Source organism: Prionailurus bengalensis, chromosome D2 (genome assembly GCF_016509475.1).
Source record: "Prionailurus bengalensis isolate Pbe53 chromosome D2, Fcat_Pben_1.1_paternal_pri, whole genome shotgun sequence".
NCBI classification, from domain to species: domain Eukaryota; kingdom Metazoa; phylum Chordata; class Mammalia; order Carnivora; family Felidae; genus Prionailurus; species Prionailurus bengalensis.
The window spans coordinates 78091025-78112628 of NC_057351.1; the positions used below are offsets into that span (position 1 = coordinate 78091025).

General features: G+C 45.9%; 1 protein-coding gene across 1 annotated transcript in view; it reads left to right on the plus strand.

The window, feature by feature from the left end:
- The first annotated feature begins 313 nt into the window (after window positions 1-313).
- The window catches only part of DMBT1 (deleted in malignant brain tumors 1), an 86891-nt gene continuing 65600 nt past the window's right edge, over window positions 314-21604 (plus strand). The window contains exons 1-6 of the mRNA XM_043597771.1: window positions 314-375; window positions 9648-9704; window positions 11642-11671; window positions 16831-16860; window positions 18984-19295; window positions 20555-20602. Of these exons, the coding sequence (XP_043453706.1) occupies window positions 315-375; window positions 9648-9704; window positions 11642-11671; window positions 16831-16860; window positions 18984-19295; window positions 20555-20602 (538 nt within the window). The 5' untranslated portion in view covers window position 314. The remainder of the gene's footprint in view (window positions 376-9647; window positions 9705-11641; window positions 11672-16830; window positions 16861-18983; window positions 19296-20554; window positions 20603-21604) is intronic.

Sequence of the window (21604 nt, forward strand, 5' to 3'; positions counted from 1 at the left end):
TTCACCTAAAAGGAAGTTGGGAATTGTATCACTGTCAGTGTGTCTGCAGTTGGAGAATGGCCAGATCGTTCACAGAGCAATCAATCTAACACACCTAAGTTGTTCCCACAGATTAACCATCAACTGTTAGCAAAAGTCCTCACTTCCTTTACACTGATTTATGGCAATCGCTTCTCGGCCTTTTGGCTAAGATCAAGTGTACACTGATTTATGGCAGCAGTAGAAATATACCACCCTAGTGGGCACGCCTCCTTTCAGCTGGGAACCTATAAATGTCAAGGAATTTTTCTTCCAGTTGAGAAGAACCCAGCAAAATGGGGATCTCCACGGTCATCTTCCAAATATGTCTTTTACTGGGTCCAGTTCTATCTACAGGTATTATATCTAATTATTATATTCATTAATTTCGCTCCTGCAAATCCAAATCATAGCAAATTGTATCTACTTATTCTCTGGTGTTAGAATTTCCATCTCGAGGGGAGTTTTGTATCAAGGAGGAGGCAAGTCTTTGCTGATAATTGTCATTGCGAGTACTTAGAAGGAATGGCTCTTTTCTCCCCCCTTTTGTTGCTGGCTGAGAAATACAATAGTTGTACTTAGAAAAAGTCGATCATTATGTCAGTGTTTTCAGCGAGTAGCTCAACTAAGGAAATGATTGATTGGCCTTAGAAAAATCCCTGGTGTTACGGAAAAGTGTGTGTGTATTATTAAGAGGCCCGAAAATTTTGATCGTTGGTTGAGGACATGGTTTGTGTACTATAAAAACGGGCAGTAAGACTGCCCCTGGAAATGCTCATTACGTGACTTATTTCTGCAGGTATATCTGGCTTGGTAATATTTACAGGCCAAAGAGCTGAGCACAGACAAGATCATTAAGACTCGAAATTTGTGTCTGTCACTCACCGCTTTAGAAGCTCAACAACTCATGAATATCTTTGTGTTCTTAGAGTGTCAGGTGGTCAAACGGACACAAAAGAGCCACAGGCAAATCAGTGTGACTGTGGAATCTCGGTGTCCATGTATGAGATAGTACGTGAACAGGCCGGTTAGCCGGTCTGCCTGTTAGAGATCTCTCCATCTCTCTCCCTTTTCCCATTGTCTCTGTCTCTCCCTCAGTTCCTCCCTTCCGTTTTCCCTTGCTTCCCTTTCCTCCTTCCTTCCCTCCCTCCCTCCCTTCGTTTCTTCCTTCCTTTTTCTCGTCTATCTCCCTCCCCCTTTCTTTGGTGTCACCTTTTTGCTCCATTCGTGTATTTCAGAAGACGGGGCCCAAGAACCCTAATTCCCAGAGAACTTCTAGAACTCTCACGCCTACCCCCAGGCTTGGTAGGGGAAGCTCCCAAGCTAGAGGTTCATTTGGGAAACGGCCTTCGTGAAAGCAGCACCCCCGTGGTGAGGCGCTCGCCGCGCTGGTGATGGGGGGCGGGCCAGTTCTACGTCAACGGGGTGCTGACTACATGGTGACCGAGGGCGCCCACCTTCTTTTCTTGTCAGGAGGACGTCAGTGGCTACTGGCTCCGGGCAGTGGCTACTGGCTCTGGGCAGTCGGGGGGCTGGAAACTTCGTCTCCATCAAAATACTTGCAAATGGGGGGGGGGGGTGTTGTTAGCTCTGACTTTTATCTAGAGGACATTAATCCCTGGACTTGGACTGGCTGAGCAGGGACACGAGATCCGCGTCAGCCCCTGAGGGACAGGGTGCGAGTTCTCCCGTTGTTACCTGCACAGGGGCTTACGGCCGTAGGGATCTCAGATTGCGGTAACTCGTGGTTTTACCAGCGGGTGTTACAGGCATGCGCATGCGCAAACGCGTGTGCGCGCACGCACGCGCGCGCGCCGGTGCTTGCTGTTTAGACGTGGGGGATGACCCTCTGCAACGTGATCCCTCTGTACCAGGTGCTCGGGTGGAGAGTGTGCCTGTGTTTTCCGATCTAAACCTGCCAACAGCCCCACAGTTAAGCATCACCACTGCCGCACTGCAGACGAGGAAACTGAGGTTCAGAAAGGTTACGCGGTTTGGGCCGGGTCAGCAGCGGGTGAGCGGCTGGGCCGGGGTTTGAACCCTGGAGGCGGTCCGCTGGCATTCAGGGAGCCGTCTTGGCCCGACGACTCTTGCTGCTTCTCAAAAAGAGCCCAGGAGGGGCGCCTGGGTGGCGCAGTCGGTTAAGCGTCCGACTTCGGCCAGGTCACGATCTCGTGGTCCGGGAGTTCGAGCCCCGCGTCGGGCTCTGGGCTGATGGCTCGGAGCCTGGAGCCTGTTTCCGATTCTGTGTCTCCCTCTCTCTCTGCTCCTCCCCTGTTCATGCTCTGTCTCTCTCTGTCCCAAAAATAAATAAAAAAAAAAGTTGAAGAAAAAAAAAAAGAGGCCAGGAGACTAACTTCGGCATTTGGCTCGGGGCTGGAGCCCCCGTGGGGGAGCTGGGTGCCCGCCGGCCATGGCAGCGGGCACCGTCCTCAGCTTTGGTCCTCGCACAAACTCCTGAGAAAAATTCAGTGCCCCCAGGTTTGTGCGGGGCTGGAGGGGCCGTGGAACCCCTGCCTTTCCTAGCCACGTCTTTGGCGCTGCCGTTTGCCAGCTCTGGGGCCTCTGCAAGCCTCCCTTTACTGGTTTGTGATATGCGACCGTGTTCCAACCTCCTAGGGTCACATCGACGGGAAGTCACCGCCCAGTGTCCGGCCCATAGAGGGCACCTTGGAACTGCTCACTTTTAAGCCTCTAGACGCTGTCCTAACGTTTTATCCAAACCTAACTACCAAAGGGCCAGTGGTGTCTTGGATTGGATCCTGGGAGAGAAAAAGCAAAAGCAAGTGACATCCAAATAAACCCTGGAGTTTAGTGAGTGGGAACGTACCAGCACTGATTTGGTAGTCAGGACAAATGCACGCCAGTAGTTGTGGGTAGCATCAGAGGAGTTGGGTCAGGGTGTGTGGGATCTCCGTATTAGCCCTGCAGCTTTTTCTAGAACCCTACAGTTATTGCAAGAACATTTTTTTTTAATTTTTTTAAATGTTTTTATTTATTTTTGAGACAGAGAGAGACAGAGCATGAGCGGGGGAGGGGCAGAGAGAGAGGGAGACCCAGAATCTGAAGCAGGCTCCAGGTTCTGAGCTGTCAGCACAGAGCCCGAAGCGGGGCTGGAACTCACAGACCGTGAGATCATGACCTGAGCTGAAGTCGGATGCTTAACCAACTGAGCCACGCAGGTGCCCCTGCAAGAAAATTTTTAATGTAACTTCCTTTGGTCCCATTTCTTGAAGGCCAACGTTTTGCAAAACGAGGAAGTAATAACTGCTTACAAATGAATTCCAGCAGGTTGCTGAGCCTGTGTGTACCCTTTCCACAGCTTCGCAGGGGTTTTAGCAATGACTGATGCCTGAAATAAGGAGAAAACGAATGAAGGGGTTTTCAGACATTGTGAGAAGGTGTTTAATGTGGGTGACATCTGGACAGGGGGCGGGGCGGGGGGGGGGGTTGTGGGACACGGGGAGGCACTCCTGAATCACCATCCTGAGCAGTTCTCCTTTCTTCAGAGCACGATTGTTGCACAAACTCACCAGTGAAAGTTATGTGACTCAGTCTGGTTGAGGTGCCGAATGTTCTGGAACAAGGAGAAAGTCCGTGGCCACACTCCAGTAATGCTGTTTCTGCCATGTTGACAACACTCATGCTGTTCCCTTTATCTGGTTACAGTCTTCTTCCCCCTCTCCCTTGCCTTCACCTGGCTAAATCTAGCTGCTATTCTTATTTTATTTAAAAAAATTTCTTTTTAAATTTTTTTAATATTTATTTATTTTTGAAAGAGAGAGACACACACTGCGAGTAGGGGAGGGGCAGAGAGAGAGGGAGACACAGAATCGGAAGCAGGCTCCAGGCTCCGAGCTGTCAGCACAGAGCCCGACGCGGGGCTCAAACTCATGAACCGCGAGATCATGACCTGAGCCGAAGTCGGACACTGAACCGACTGAGCCACCCAGGCGCCCTGTGTTGAAAGTTTTTAATTCAAAATTCAATTTACTCAGTAGATACAGGACTGTTCACATTTTCTCTTTCTTCTGTCAGTTTTGGTAAATTACTTTTTCAAGTAATTTGTCCATTTCATCTCAATTTTATTTTATTTATTTATTTTTTAATGTTTATTCGTTTTTGAGAGAGAGAGAGAGAGAGACAGAGCATGAGCAGGGAAGGGGAGAAAGAGAGGGAGACACAGAACTCAAAGCAAGCTCCAGGCTCAGAGCTGTCAGCACAGAGCCCAAGGCGGGGCTCGAACTTGCAAACCCAAGATTGTGACCTGGGCTGAAGTCAGATGCTTAACCGACTGACCACCCAGGCACCCTTAGCTGCTATTTTTCAATACCGCAGACATACCTGTCCTGTCCAGGAATCTTTCCCTGACATATACTCTTAACACAAACACACACACACACACATACACACACACACACACACACACACACTCACAAACAGGCACGTATACAGATACACAGAGTGTATCATCCTTATGGTTATCACTCTTATTTTTCCATGGCATCTTGCACCAAATTATCTGTGGATTTTTCTAGGGATCCTGCTATGCTGGGAGGCACTGGAGGGCAGCGTCTTGCTCATTTAGGACCTGGCTCCACATCTTGCATTTCCAAGAGCCTGACAGAGTGCCTGGCTCATGCTGAACATAGTGATGCAGCCTGAATGCTCCAGTGCGGGGCCAGCTGGGCCAGAGCCATTGTGCCTGTGAGCCGTCCCCAAAGGCACGACCTCATGCCAGGTCCTGAGCAGGATTTCTGTTTCCTTGTATATATAGTTTCTGGGACGCTAAATTAAAAATGGATGAAAAGACCTAAATGCGAGATGGGAAGCCATCAAAATCATAGAGGAGAACACAGGCAGCAACCTTTTTGATATCGGCCTTGGCATTTTCTCACGAGACCCGCCCCCGGGCCAGAAGTGTGATAAGGAAACAACAGTATACGTTTGTTAAGATTTATGGGGTTTATTTCTTTTTATGTCTTATACATTCTTTCCTATGCAAAGGGTAAAAAACAGGATGGATACAGAAATGTGGATGCCATCAGCCCGACTGATGTTTGAAGGTGTGAGAATGTGTGAACCAGTGAAAGTGTCAGCTGAAATTTAAATCTCACAAATAAGCAGAAAATATAATTTCTGGCAGACTATATATATACATATATATATGTGTATACATATATATGTGTATACATATACACATATATATGTGTATATGTATGTATATATATATGTATATATACATATATATATACATACATATACATACATATATATACATACATATATATATACATATATGGTGTTCTTTGAACAGTATTGTTTAAGAATAAAATACTTTGCGGGGCGCCTGCGTGGTTCAGTCCGTTGAGCGTCTGACTCTTGATTTCAGCTCAGGCTGTGATCTCACGGTTCGTGAGTTGAAGCCCCACATCAGGCTCTGTGCTGAGAGCGCCGAGCCTTCTTGGGATTCTCTGTCTCCCTCTCTCTCAGCCCTTTTTACACCCCCCCTCAAAAATACACAAATAAACATTAAAAGGAAAGAATAAAATACTCTGCAATTTCTGTAAGTTGAAATTGATGGTATGAGGCAAGGAAGGGGAGCTATTAGCTGTGTGACTTTGGTAAATGACTTAACATCTCTGAACCTCGGTTTCCTAATCTATAAAATGAGGACGTGTATTTTGGAAATGGGAACTCAGAGAAAAGTCATTTTTTTCTTGTCCAACCCCAGGGTTTCTCCACCTCAGCAGTACTTACATTTCAGATCAGGTTGAAGTGTTGTTGTGGGGCTCTGGCCTGTGTATTTTAAGACGTTTAATAGCGTTTAAGATGTTTAACAGCGTATCTGGTCTCTAACGAGTTTCTTATTTTTGTGTGTTTAAATATCTAGTTCTTTCATTCTGAAAATTATGTTGCTTTCTGGTGCAAAGTCAGTATTTTATTTTAGAATAAGGGTTTTTTCCCCCTATATATTTAATTCGTATAGCTATATTTTGAATATAGCTAATATAGCTAATATTTTGAATATTTCAAAGCTAATTTTTTGAATGCCAGCTACATGACAGACACTATTTTAAACACTTGGTGTATTTTTTTTTTCTGGTTTTGTCTTCACAATAACCTAATGAAGGAGTTCGTGTAATTATCCTCATACAGATAAGGAGACGGAGAGTGAGGTTAATGATTGCTCACGTTTAGAGGGCAAAGGAGCAGCAGCACTAGAATTTAAACCTATGTTCCTGTGTCCCCCAAGCTCCTGGGTGTACAGGTCCCACTCTCAGCACCCCCACTTTGCCCCATCAGGATCTTTCCTTTTCAAGAACTTAGTTTTAGGCTGTTAATGTTTCCTAATGAACTTCAGAACCCTTTTTTATTTTTTTTTTATTTTTTTTCAACGTTTATTTTATTTTTGGGACAGAGAGAGACAGAGCATGAACGGGGGAGGGGCAGAGAGAGAGGGAGACACAGAATCGGAAACAGGCTCCAGGCTCCGAGCCATCAGCCCAGAGCCCGACGCGGGGCTCGAACTCACGGACCGCGAGATCGTGACCTGGCTGAAGTCGGACGCTTCACCGACTGCGCCCCCCAGGTGCCCCCAGAACCCTTTTTTGAAAGAACCTCTCAAAGAAGAATCTTTGGATGGGAATGACAGTAAACCCAAATTGGTCTACAGTGAATGACATTTCTGTATTCAGTCCTTCCATCCAGAAACCTAATTCGTCTATCTCTCCCTCTGCAGGAGACGGCCAAGAAGCTTTGCATAGAGCTTGTATTTTTTGTGTTGTTTTTTTTTTAATGTTTACTTATTCTATTTTTGAGAGAGAGAGAGAGAGAGAGAGAGAGAGAGAGAGTATGTGTGTGTAAGTGGGGGAGGGGCAGAAAGAGAGGGAGACAGAGAATCCCAAGCAGGCTCCACAGCTGTCAGCCCAGAGCCCAACGTGGGACTTGAACCCACGAACCGTGAGATCACGACCTGGGCCGAAACCAAGAGTTGGATGCTTAACCAACTGAGCCACCAAGGTGCCCCGAGAGTTTGTATTTTATTCTTATAAATACTGTTTTTTATTCTTATTCTTATAAGACTGTTTCGAAGGAGCCCTTTAGTTAGTGTAGAAGTAGTGTCCCTACCTCCTCAGAGCCCGTTTTGCCCCACGTCTTCCCCTCTGCCTGGCTCACCTCTGTTTGTACTTCCTGGAATTGTGCCGGGGAATCACATATGATCTCCGCTAGACTCCTGGACATCCCTCAGCTGGAGCCCTTAGTTTCCTGTTCACCAGTTGCTTACCTGGACGCCTCACCTGCTAGAGCAAATTTACAAAGGACAGTGGAGGCATCACGCAATGTCAATACATCCCCTGCCTGAGGGGTCCAGCGTCCTACAGGGGCTGCGTAAGTGGTTGTCTAAGGAAGTGTATCTCACCATACGGTTGAACTCGCTGTTACGTTTCCTTTACATATGCTGTTGCACAGTGGTTTTCCAATGTGTCAGAGTCACCTGGAGTGCTTAGTAAACACACATATTTGGGCACCACTTCCAGAACTCCTGATGCGTAGTTCTGGGGGAGCCCTAAGAATTTGCATTTTTAAAAAATTTTTTTTCCACGTTTTTTATTTATTTTTGGGACAGAGAGAGACAGAGCATGAACGGGGAGGGGCAGAGAGAGAGGGAGACACAGAATCGGAAACAGGCTCCAGGCTCCAAGCCATCAGCCCAGAGCCCGACGCGGGGCTCGAACTCACGGACCGTGAGATCGTGACCTGGCTGAAGTCAGACGCTTAACCGACTGCGCCACCCAGGCGCCCCGAATTTGCATTTTTAACACATTCCGGGTGCTGGCTGCTGCTGCTGACTCGTGGCCCCTGCTTGAAGAACCGTTGCTCCAAAAGAACTTGTTCTTATGGAGCTGGAACAGGGAGTTTGTTGATTACTCAAAAATGTTGTTTAAAATGGGGAACCATAAGCTAGGATACATATTTTAAGTGTTTCGCTTTAACTTAAGACACATAAATACACTTTGATTCACCAATTTGCTGCCTTAGGACTTTCTCCCAGTAGGGATCTTCGGTGGTTCTCCAATGTCTTTCTTGCATAAACCATACCAATTTTGCATATCTGTAATTTCTAGCCTTTTCTCTAAAGGGAAGTGTGAAATGAAAGACACTTGCAAAGCGGTATGAACACAGACATTCTCATGTGGTTGTACGTCTTTCCTGTGGTTGTACGTCTTTCGTATATTCTTCAGTGTCTCTCTCCCCTGGTTTCTTTTTAGTAACTTGATTTTATTTCCAAAGCATTCAGCCTCATTTTTATAGAAAGCCATTGTTTTTTTTTTTTACCCACATTTCATCGATGTACTTGATATTTAATTGAATTTAATCCAAGGACGACTGGCATAATCAAGGTTGAGGCTCATACCTGCCTCTAGCTGATTGTACAACTAAGCTGGTTAGGACGGAAGTTGCCAGGATGCTAGGAAACAGTGTACCAGCCCTAGTGATCGGTAGGTTTACAGGGAGGATGGAGGGCATCAGTTCACCTGGCGAGGGGGTTAAATGAAGGTCAGTGAAGGGGCGCCTGGGTGGGTCAGTCGGTTGAGCGGCCAACTTCAGCTCAGGTCATGATCTCGCGGTTTGTGAGTTCATGCCCCGTGTCGGGCTCTGTGCTGACGGCTCGGAGCCTGGAGCCTGCTTCGGATTCTGTGTCTCCTTCTCTTCCTGCCCATCCCCTGCTTGTGCTTGGTCTCTCTCTGTCTTGCAAAAATAAATAAATGTAAAAAATAAAAAAAATTAAAAAAAAAAAAAGGTCAGTGAAGAGAATGTGTTTACTGCCACCTACAGGATGCCTTTCCACCAGGGTATTCAGATACTGCAAATAAAAATACAATGCACCTAGTTAAATTTGAACTTCAGATTTATAAAAAAATATTTTTGGTTTGTGTGTGTGTGTGTGTGTGTGTGCGCGCGTGTGTGTCCCATGCAAATTTATTTGGGACATACTTACACTAAAGAAGTACCCATTGTTTATCTGAAATTCAAATAAAACTTTTTTTAAGATAATTTTTTGGTATAGTATGTCCCATACAGTGTTTGGGATATACTTGCATTGCGAAATATGCTTGTTTGTTTGAAATCCCAACTTAACTGGGACTCCTGTAATTTTTGTCTGGCAATCCTACTTCTGCTCCATATTTTCTTGACATTTGTTGCCTTTTTTTCAAGTCTAGATGAAATATCTGCTCCTCTCTGGAATTTTCCTGCCCTCCTTCTAAGCCCATAAATCGTTCACTTTGAGATTCCCACCCTGTGCTCTGTTTGCCTCTCAAGGGTAAGACTGGATTACTGGCTACCGAGACTGGATGCTGAGTCGTCTCTAAGCTCCAGAGAATGGAGTCTTGTCCTCTGTGATGGAGTCCTCCCTTCTCCCCGACTTTCAGTGCAGTGCCTCATGGGCAGTGAGAGATCAGTCCATGTTTGCTGAGTGAATTAATTAATGAGTGAGGCCCAGCTAACCCTCCAAAGTAAAGTGTGATGCCGCCCCCTCCTCTGCGTGAATTAGCAGGGAGGTGAGATTTAACGCTGGTTTTCAGAAGAGTTCTCATTTGGCATTTTTTCTTTGTATTTTTCAGAAAGATTAGTGACAGAATCAACCATAGAAGCCACTTCTGAAGAGACACAGACACCAGGTGGTAACTGAACTCTGGGATTGGGTGGTTGTGGGGCCCAACGCCACCCCCAAGGACTCAGGAGGGCCTGCTATGGAGATTCTTGCTGGGTTTTAGATGTAGGGCGAGGAAGGGCCTCTTCTGATGGGGTCTACCAGGGCCCGGGCCTCTTCCTCGTAAGGTTCCACACTGACCAGAAGATAGGTCCTGAGTCTTCATGCTGGCCTCTGCCCAGTGACACCCCTTTCCTAAGATCTCTCCCCCTCAGGGTGTTCCCTGGGGGTTGCAGCCACTCAGAGAGGCAGCAGAGGCAGGTGTGAACAGGAGGATCTAACTAAGACTCTGGATATACTCAGTTATGATTTCTCTTCTTTTCTAGAATTTTTATCAAGTGTTGGGAAAACAGTGAATACCTCTGCCTTGGTTGATGCTTTAAATAGTAACTTCTTCTGCTGTTTCTTTATCTTCTTCTAGCCCTGTGTGTGCATGGGTGTGCCTGCCTGTGCAAAAGTGCAGATCTTATGATTTGGGTCACATAGTTCAATGTTAAATATATAGATGCCAAGAGGCAAAACTGTGCCATGGGTAAGAGCAACTGGCCTGAGTACAAGTCCTGCCCTTTATTGCCTACCAGCCAGTTGGTCTTGGGTCACCTTCCAGAGCCTCCGTTTTTCCATGGGTTGTTTTGAGGACTAACCAGGATGATACATGGAAAGCTCTTGAATAGCATCTGAGCAACTGCGTGGTTTGGTCAGGGCTCAGCACAGGTTGTCCTGGACGATGTGTGCTGCTCAGGAAACAGATCCTACCTGTGGCACTGCCCCCACAACGCACATGACTGTGGCCATGGGGAAGACATGGGCCATCTGCTCAGGGGGGCCTCCAAGAGATAATGCATATTACATAGCTCAGGGCAGAATCATGATAGCAATGACCTCTCTTCCTCTCCAAACTGATTTGTCCATCAGGAAAGTGGAAACAATGGAGTGCTTTGACCAACTTATTTTACTGCTAAGTCAACTTCAGTTTACTTCTCTCTAAGAGGAGGAAATCCTACCATTATGGGTTGCCATGAGGGCCAAATGAGACAATGTGGGTGACGTACTTAAAGACAGTGAGTGTTGGAAATTGTAGAATTATCGTCATCATTGTAATTCTTCTTGCAACGGTGGCTGACATCCGTTGTGTGCCGACAACACGCCAGCCAGTCTGATACACATTCGATCTACGTCTCTCGTTTAATTCTCCCGATTAAATGAGAATTTAATCGAGGGCCAGTAAGTCTCAGTAAGTGACCACCTCTGTCATTTTACGAGAAAGGAAAGACATTTTCACCTCCCCACTGTCTTTGTCAACACAAAGCCACTTGACTGTTTTTTGGACCCAACAGTTGCCAATCTATGCTTTTAGTGATTTCAGCCAGTCAAGAACCGAGAAGCCAAAGCCCGCCTTCTCAGCTCCTCATGCCCATTCAGACGAACCGGCCAGGCTACGTTCCCTCAAAGAGATAAGAAAAGGAATGGGTCCCACATTTGTACGAAATTAGGTACAAGCCTAATTTGCTTTTCTCCAGAGATGAAACCTTCATTTCTATTTTAATGAAATACAGAAATATCTGCAGCAGGAAGTATGCAGAAACAAGAGCCCACATTATTAAAGAGTGTTACAGTGAATTTATTCTTCAGATGTAAAAAGCCATTTTTTTTAAGTCACCATGTTTCTTGGGACTAGCTTAGCATTTTGTTCTCCACGCACCAGAGACTCAAGAAGTCTTTATCAATTTGAATGAAGTTTCAAAGACAGATTACAGATCTGTTGACGTTGATCCACATGCAGTGGCTATAACTCTACTTCGGAGTCAACCAGAAGAAAACCAATGGTTCATATGTGGATTTCTTGGTCAGGATCCCTGTAGATGAAACACACTCATGTCTGATTTTTCTTTTATTCCTTTGTAGTTTCCCAATCAGATCTTCTCACAACACCTGGTGAGTACTTTCAAAACAATGTCTGAATTTGGTTTAGAATTTAATTATTATCCTATACAGTTATTTACATCTTAAGCACAAACACTGCCTTTAGTGAATGGTATGAGGTCTACACAAAAGCATGATTTGTGTCCTTTGTAGAAATACAAAGACAATAGAAGCTTCTTTCAGTTATAGAATAAATGGACCAAGTAGTTATACTGTTATGTTCTTCAATTTTATTTTGCCTTTGCCTCAAACTTTTATGTACATCAGAATCAATGAGGATATTTTTTGAATGCCAGTTCTTGGGATCTACCTTCCTTCCCTTCAGAGACCCTGATTTGGAGGGTCTGGTTTGAGGCTCAGGAATCTGAACTCTTACGTAACTGAAAATGAAGATGGTCCGTAGACCGCACTTTGAGCAACCATGCTGCATGGCCCAGTACTGAATTAAGTTTTTATGTTTGGAGTGTAATTCCAGAAGCATGACATTGCTAAGAATTTCCAAAGACAGTGGCAGAGATACGTATATATGTAATTTAAGTGCTATCTGTTTTTACTTATTTTTTTCTTAATGTCTGTATTTTGCTCAGTGTCAAGTACATTTAAGTTGGTAACATTTTCCCAAGTGGTTCATGGCTGCATCATAAGTCTGACTGATTGATATCAAGGCTTTTCAACAAGTGCATTGCTAACATTGAACGTTTACACCCCTTTCCAAATGGCCTCAATATCTTTGCTACCTCATTTGGCGAGAACCAGTCCTGCCATGGACCCTTCTATGCAGGAGAGACTACAGTGTGGGCTCCCTGTGTGGTGTTTCAGGGGAATGTGTCTCCCGATCTCAGGGACTTATGGTCTAATGGCAAGATAGACAGTAATCATACAGTTACAAGTACAGCTGTGGGAAATGCTGGAGCAAGAGGTACATGGCAAGAGAGATGTGATCAGGCTATGAGAAAGAGAACAGCTCCAAGATAGTCACAGGTGAACTCAGGTCTGGAGCTAGTGCAGGAATTCACCAGACAGAGCACAAAGGAAGAGTGGTTTTCTGTTCTTCACTGCATTTGCTGTCAGGAATGTGAAGGAACAGGTACAGACTCAGATGGACGATAGCCACCCTGTTTCTGCCATTAGATACTCCCCTCCTCCATGCTTAGCCATCTAGCCAGGGTACTGCCCTGATGGGAGGTTATCTCTAGGTTCCATTTTCCAAACTGCCCTTGACACATTTTCCAAAGCTCTAACTAAAAAAAAATTAAAAAAAAAAAAGAGACTTCCAGTTAATAGAGTTTTTGAAGTGTTGCCTGCCATTGGTGGTAGAATATCATTTGTCTTTTGGAGCAAATGGGTTAAGAGCCACAGCTGGACTTGATTCTTGTTTGCCTTCTAAATTCTTGTCTAAATATGGATGGAGTTGGTGGAAGGCAAAGCCAGAGATGCGTTCATGAGCAAATCCATGGGAAGCTCATCCTTCGATCATATCTTGAACTGACATATTAAAAATGAGCAATGTAGGACGATCTCTGCTTTGTGTCATCCTATCCCCCCTGTACCAACCCCTTAAGTCGGCCATTTTCTTGGAGATAGTGAGACTTAATGAAGAGGGCTTGCTTATACACAGCTTCCATCCACAACATCCTTAACTCCACTGAGATAGACGCAGACTATACGGCAGAGTAGATGGTACCCGAGAGGATGAACTAATCTGGGGGCTTGTGACAGATGTAAGATGAAAGCCTTCTTAAAGATGAAAACCACAATAATTGAAAGCACTCTTATCCTGGAGTGGTGCTACACAAAAACAATATGGAAATTTAGTCAAGGCTGCTGGGTGACTTCATATTGAAAACCTCATTTTGTTGAGTTTATGGAAAGTAGGTTGGCGTGGACCACTTTCCTTGCAAGAACCACAAGGAGTGGGTTGGTAGCAGGCAGTGGCTGTGACAAAAGTCAGTGCAGGATGATAGCTGAAAGCCTTGACAATAGAGGTGGAGTCTGTATGTCCTTGGACTCATTTGTTCAATGTTTGTGACTCCGTGTCCTTGTCTATAAGTGGGGATACTGGGTTGGGGTAAAGATGAACTGAGATAGTACATATAAATAGTAAAACATGGTGTTGTTCTCAACTATGAAGATGTAACACTTCTTCAGTAAATGTGTTTAAGGTCCAGAGCACTTTCCAGAGTGCTATTGCGGTCACCACACAGTCCCCTTAGGCTTCCCTTCTAGAATAACTGGAGTGGCCTAGCCAGTAGATATGGGCTGGTTTGATGACACCGGTTTGTTTTTATACTCAAGCTCTTCTTCAGGCCCTCCTCACCCCCACTAGAACAATAATGTATGCCATGTTCAAATGTACACAATAATCACTCCAGAAGATTTGGGGCAATGGTTGAGTCTAGATGGAAAGGGACCAGCTCCCTTGGAAAGTGACTAGGTCTTTGGGGGGAATATCTTTTGAGATCTCTTTGAAGCTTTTTCTGGTTGGTTCATTCTGATGGCTCAACTGCCTTGGACATGGTACCCAGCAGTAGAGACCAGACTATTTCTGTTCCTGGAAAACAAAGAAGTGGGAGCTGTTCTTTCCAAGTGATTTACCATCATTCCCCAAATGGCAGCTGACATCATCTACAGCTCTGTGGTTGATTGCTGGAAGAAAGCAAGTGGGTCTCAGTACATTTGTGGAAAAGTGTCTGTTCAGACTGTGCACAAATAGCCCAACCAGAGACAACCTTAGTGTTCTGTTTGGTGCTATGGCTGGATGTTGTCAGGACTCTGGATCTCAGAGCTTCTGAGCTGGATGTTTATTGACTGCCATGTGACTAAGCAAGATACCTGGAACAAGAAAATAGGAATTGTGTGGTGTCATCTGTACTGTGTTTAAATGTCAGAGTTTTCAACAGAGGACTCTCTCAGGCATGTCTGTCATCATGTCCTTGAGTGTGGGAGCGGGGGATGGCATGTCAGAAATGAGGTGGGGATGTTCTGGTGCAGACATTTCCTAGGTGTGTGGCCTCTGTTGAAAGAATGCTCTAGCTTCTTGTTTCCATTTTGGATTGCTTCTCCATGCTCAGGGGCGTGCAGCTACATGGCCTCACTGGCCCTGTTACTGGGTCATCAACAATATGAAGCAGGGCAGCTGGAGAAGTCCAATGTGGAACCCACATTCAAAGTGTTGAGACAAATGGGGTGGTTCTCTGGCATCCAGTCCCCTCCCTGGCCTGTTGGTTTTGCTAGAGAGAGACAGATCTCTGAACCCCTGAGTTCTGCTCCCAGCAGGACTCACATTTACAAAGAATCTGGAGAAGTTTGTCAAATGCCTTAACTTTCCCTGTACCAGGAAGTTAAGAAAAAAGAGATCGTGAAAGAAAATTTATTAAAATTTATAATAAGAATTTAAACATAACAGATCTCCTGTATGAAGTAGATTTCGGCACATTAGCATTAGAAAAAGTAAAAGTGTTACCATCACATGTCCTTTTAGCAAAATGAGATGGTCCAAGTTCTTGCTGAGAAATATCACTGATGAAATCCTTTCCACTGAAGTGAGTGAGCGCACTATATTTTGTTTTTGTACTTAGAATTATATTACTGACTCTTTGATTCTTGAATTTGAGGAAGTTCCTCTAGGTTATCATAATTTGAAGGCTCAGAGTCTGAGATTTCAATTGTACAAGCAATTTCACCATTACTGTTAGCATCTACAGGACTGCTATCTCTTTATGTTCCTCTTCTGACTCATCTAGTTATTGTGAAACATCTTCCTTTGTCAATTGTCTTCTCTTTATCATTGATAACAAGTAATGAAAGGTTCTGAATTCTTAATTTAATTCAATGAAAGCCAAAAGCATCCTACAAAGACAGTGTCTCCAGTCTTTAAAAAAATACCCTCTTGAAAGCTACGGTGATATTTGGGTCACTGAGAAATGGTGACCCATTCCATTTTTCTTCTAGATAAAGCCTACCATTCCATTTTTTTTTCTTCTAGATAATGCCACCATTCTCTCTTTGTTTTTATTATAGAACTCTTTTTTTTATGATAGTTAATAATTAATGAATAATGATGAACCAATTTCTCAAATGATGAAATAGCAAAATGTCTCAAGATATAGGAAAAAGGGGACCACTGAGAGCCCATAATGTATCTTGGACTTCTAAAAGGATCCAGTGAACCCATATAGTGACGATAAGAATGAGTTTTATTCTGTTTTCTTTTATTAAAGTTTTTTTTATAAGTTTATTTTTGAGAGAGAGAGAGAAAGAGCATGAGTGAGGAGGGGCAAAGAGAGAGGGAGACACAGAATCTGAAGCAGTCTCCAGCAGAATCCAAGCTGTCAGCACAGAGCCCGATACGGGGCTCGAACTCACGAACTGTGAGATCATGACCTGAGCCGAAGTCGGATGCTTAACCGACTGAGCCACCAGGCGCCCCTATCCTATTTTCTTTTAATGAATAAATATTCTTTTTGTCCTTTGGAAGACCTCTAAAAACATAGAAAGGTCACGACCTGTCAATCCTCACAAATAGAATGTGATTTGCTCAAAAAAAGAAACTCAAAAACTAAAATTAAGTCTGATGGCCCCTGAAGGTGCTCTTAGGGTTAATCTGAAGTCGAAGGGCACCGAGAGCTTTAGAGTGGCCTCACTGATGATAAAGATCCAGGGTTCTCTAGATGTCGGTTTTCTTCAAGATAGACTAGAAATTTCACAGGGTATGGATCAGAAGGAAGAGGTCATCTGCTGCCAGCATAAATACTTTTTTAGGGGGCCTCTGAGTGGCTATTCTGAGTGCTGACTCCACTCAAATTTCAGACTGGAAGGAGGATTCAACTGGCATCCAGAATCCTGGAAACCCGTCTACGCTGCCTTTTCTTGTCTAGCCCTTCTTTCTGCGAACAGATTACGCTATAAACTGTAGCGTAAGTGGCTACAGCGTAAAGAGGCATGTACTTCATTACATCTAAAATTATCAAACACTCCATATCTAGCCCACTTGTAATCTATTCTTGCAAAACCCCAAACACTGCAAGAACACTGTCGGCACAGAGACCCAAGAGTGAGCCACAGCGCCCCCTGGCATGGTTGTAAGGTAATGCTCAAGCCAATTTCTGTGACTGTACATCATTTATAAACAGCAGAACCTCTGTTTCAAGGTGAATTTTGTTTCTGTCTAGGTCTGTGGAACCCCTTGACTACAGACTATGGTAAGACATTTTTTCTTTACTTGTCTTCCTGGGGTTTTGCTCACTGGCTGAGCCAGCCAGTTCTGCTGCTGTTGCTGCTGCTGTTGGCTAGTTGAGGCTGAGTGCAGTCTTGGCCACAGGGCTAGCACCTGTCCTTTAGAACGCAGGGATGGAGAGGGAAGGATCAGTGGATGCTGAGACCCTAGGCGTGTCCCAGATCCGCACTCAGCCAGTCTCACTGTCATCCTCCTTCCTTCTCTCTGCTTCTCGCTCATTTGTTGCGTGAGATTAGCTTCAGCTTGGTGTCAGGAGAGATAGGTGAAAAAAAGCCAGTGCCTCTTCTTAGTGATAGTTATCTTGATGATAACTTACATCTCCAAAGCACTTTCTATGTACCTTGCACAAAATCAGTTTCATACACCAAATGAGTTAATGTATAAAAAAATCATTTAAAATACTGCTTGGCACGTAGTACGTGCTCAGCTAATGCACACAGTAAGTGCTGTTATCATGAAATCTTTCCAACACTTTGAGGTAAGTAGTATTATTACCCCCAAGTTGCAGTGAGGAAACTGGGGCACAGATTGGTCACTTGTCAATAGTTATATGTCTAAGGCCACAGGGTGGGGAAGTGTCTGGGCAGAAATTTGAACCCAGAACAGGTGCCTTTGCCTCTGTTCACTATTCTTACTAAATCTATCCATCTTTCCTCAACCTCTGAGCATCTGTGCACACTTTGCACTGAATTTAATATGTCAGAGTCCTTGATGTGACCACTTAGGACAGTGGATCCTACCATGGGGTTCTTGGCTCTGTTGAGACCAATCTCTGTCCTTTCAGAAGCTGCCCTGAGGGTCCAAAAGTGGCCTGGGAGGGGCTGGAGGGGAGTTTTTTGGTGATTGACCACCAGTAAAGGGCAGCTGAGGGCAGGGAGACTGAGAGATCTTCTGCAGGGACATTCACAGCAGTGAAGGGGCAGCAGGAAAGACTGAGGAGGCCTGGAACGCACCTCTAGAATACTCTAGAAACAGCCCGATTGGCATTTCCTCTCTCTTTCTCTGACTCCTTCCTTTATAAAGACCACGGCAACCACCCTTATCTTCCATCCCATCCCACCCTCTCTGGTCCCCCCCCCCCCATAAATTTCTCATAACCACAAACCAACCATTGAAAAGCACACCTTAGACCGAGCTCCTGCTGTCACAGTGTTGGGCTGGATTCCTCAGACCCTGCTGCTTGTTTGCCTCCCATAGCGCAGGTGGTTCAGCAGGATCATGTCAGGCAGGAGCAAGGTGCCCATGACAGTGGCACCCCGGCTCTGTCAGGAGGCTTGAAAGGTGACCTGAGGCCCACTCTTGGATGAATGCCATCCAAGACTTGACCCTGATCAAGTGGAGAACACAGTGAGGTGCTTTGAGCAGGAAAATGAGTTGAACATATTCACAATTTATGAAAACAAGACTTGGGACCTTCCAGGGGGAAACAGATCAATCCCATCAGCAGAGGAGGGGGCATAGAGTAAGCTCTCCGTAAATGCTTATGGAATCCATCAATGGGATGGATTCAAGAGAGAGGGGCAGAGGGCAGGAAAGTCCACTGACAGGGCCCTGGAGTAGGCCAGGTTCAGGAGAAGAAAGATCTAGCAAAATGGCAGTAAGAATAAAAGGAAAGACAACCCTGTTGATACATTGGATACAAGAGGTACAGAAGAGGGGGAATCCAATATAGCAACCAGATTTCCAACATTGCTCATGTGGAGCATGGTGACTCCATGATTGAAGTAGACAAAAGAGACTGTGTTGGGTACCAGACAGCAGGGCCCGGCTATCCAGAAGGTCACTGGGAATATTGGTCTAGAGCTTGGCTGGGCTTGTAGGGGTTGATCAGCACTGGAGAGGTGGCTTTGGGGGTCCCTCCTCCTGGAAAGCTCTCAGAGCACATGAGCTCATTCAGGGGGAAGATAGCATGAGAAGAGGGCTAAGACAGCGTGTGGCAGGGCAGCAATATGTAAGGTGCTGGGAGAGGAGAAACAGGGGTGAAGGAGATGGGGAAGTGGTCAGAAGGAGGAGGGGAACAGGGGGTACTGGTGAGTGAAAGCCAAGGGGGCAGAGAGAGGACGAGAGCTTTCCATTCTTTCAATGCAGGTTTGCCTCTGAGGCTGGTGAGCGGAGGTGACCGGTGTCAGGGCCGCGTGGAGGTCCTGTACCAAGGCTACTGGGGCACCGTGTGTGACGATGACTGGGACACCCAGGATGCAGATGTTGTCTGTCGGCAGCTCGGCTGTGGCCTTGCGGTGTTGGCCCCGGGCGGGGCCTACTTTGGTCAGGGCTCGGGGAACATTCTCTTGGGCTCCGTATACTGCTCAGGATGGGAGCCCTACCTGTCGAGCTGCTCCCACAGCGGGTGGTACAACCATGAATGTGGCCACAGGGAAGACGCTGGAGTTGTGTGCTCAGGTAGAGCTGACCTCGCCTTGTGTGGTCGCCTGTGCCCCTTGGCTGGCAGAGGCTCCTGCTGACCTCTACATCACGGTGCATGCCCACAGCACTTTGCAGTTTACCTGCTTTACTCTAAGCCATGTCTTATTTGATGTTATAGGGCAGGTTCCTTTTCACTCAGAAAGGGTGAGATCCCAGGCTCAGAGAAGGCAAGTGACTTGCCTGGAGTCCTAAAGCTGGGAAGCGGTGCAGGTGGGTTTCAATCACAGGCTCCTCCAGAGTTTGTCAATGCAACACCCAGTGGTATCGTTCTGATGATCCCTGGCCTGGGATGACCAAATGCCTTCCTATGTGGCCCTATCTCCTCCTTTTAAAGCCAGGAGAGAAGGACTAGGGACTTCTGGTCCTTAAAACTTAAATCTATACCAAAATCAAACACTGAAGTAACCAGTATATTCTCTTTACTGGGGATTAAATGACAAGCAAAAGATATTTACACTCACAGTGGAAGAGAGAACTTCTCCTTGGCTCAACCTAGCACACACCAATGCTGAGTTTCTCCTTGTTCACACAATGCTGGTGGGTGTTCAAGCACCAAGTGGTCTCTTAATCCACAAAGAAACCCTGAGGATAACACTCAATGTGTCCCCCAAAGGGGGGTTCCTAGATAAATTATCCATCTTTAGAGTGACCTCTGGCATTTGCTATGTGGACTGGTGTGTGCACATGCCCCCGTGCATGGGACGTGACCCAGATAATCCATCACTTGAGAATGGCTTCCCCCAGAAAGTGTGGGCCTCCAAGCAGTCACTTTGGAGTGGTTTATTTCAGCATTTGGGGATGCATCTTTGAAAAAACTGCCTTTATTCTTAGTTGGGGCCACCTCCTCAGGAATATCTCAGTGATGGTAGATACTTGTCATTTAAGGGTGTGGGTAAGGTATAGAAATAGGCCGTTTGTATTGGAAATGCGACCTTGTAAATCAGGTGGGGCTGTTAGTCAACTGGGTTATTTTTTGGATGGAGACAGTGGAGGCGGAGGTGGGGGTTGGTGGCAGGAACAAAGAAGATCTCTGGTGGCATTCCAGCATTGAATACGGGCTGATGAAATGACAGAGAGAGGAATTCTGTTTTGTAAGGAAGAAATGGAGCCTGTCAGCAGTGGGTGGGGTTTCTGGATCACTGCATACAGCCCTTACTTCAGAGCTAAGGAAACAGAAGTCCACCCCTTCTCAAATGAGAGCCAATACTGATTACCTCTTCCTTTCTCCACTCTAGCTTCTTTGTCTCCCACGGAGGCATCCCTGGCAACAGCTGCGGTAGAAGGTAACATTTGTTATATGGGATCACTATGGGCTCATTACCTCACTGTACTCACAGGGCCATCTCTGATCCAGAAGAGGTGCAAAAGGTGTAAGAGATAGGGGTGCTCAGCAACAAAGAGGGAACCTCTGAACAAGGCCTCAGGCCTCAATGGGACCATGTCCCTGAGATTGGGGAGGGATTGACCTGCACAGGCACTTCCAAGGAGTTCCAAGGTGGAGCTTGGCGTCTTGTCTCCAGGAAGGCCCTGTTGCTCATGCTCAGGGCCTACCCCTGTGGTCCTCACCACTGCACGTTGGTGCCTGGCCAGGCTGGGGTGCTGGGTCTCTGGCTGCAGGGCCTGGAGAGGCAAGTGCAAACCTGTTGGGGTAGCATCCTTGTGTGCTTGTGCATTTTCCTGAGCCCATATCAGACCAACTTGGTTCCTTCTCAGTATAAAGTAACCATGGTCCTTCAGCTTATGGGCGTCAGAGGTCCCGTGCACCCCCCTGGGGGCACCTCCAATGAAACAGCTGGGAGGTAGTCAATACAGCTCGAGTTTCTGGCAACCTGGGCTTTGGGAAGGAAAGTCACTGCCATATCACATGGGAAATGTTGACCTTAGGACAAAAGAAGGAGAGCCTTCACATGAAGGCCCCTGAGTAGGAGTCAGCATGGATCAGCTGGGAATCTTAATGGTACACATGTCCGGCATTTCTGTTCCTCAGGCATTATGCTTTCCTGTCCCTAAAGGCCATGGGGTGAAGTCTGACTTTACCTCTTTCTCTTCCCTATGATTAAGGACACAGATGTCACCAAAGATGAGGAGGACACTGGCTTTGTTAAATTTAGCCATGTCTTCCCAAGATTCTTACTTGTAGCAGGTGTAAGAGGAGAACCTGCTCCTCTCTAGAGTGGTTTCCTCTGACTATGTATTAGGAGTAACAGCTGGGCCTGACAAGTTCTTTGGTACAACTGGTCCACCCAGGGGTGCAGGTGAGGAACTCAGGGGCTTAAATATCTGAC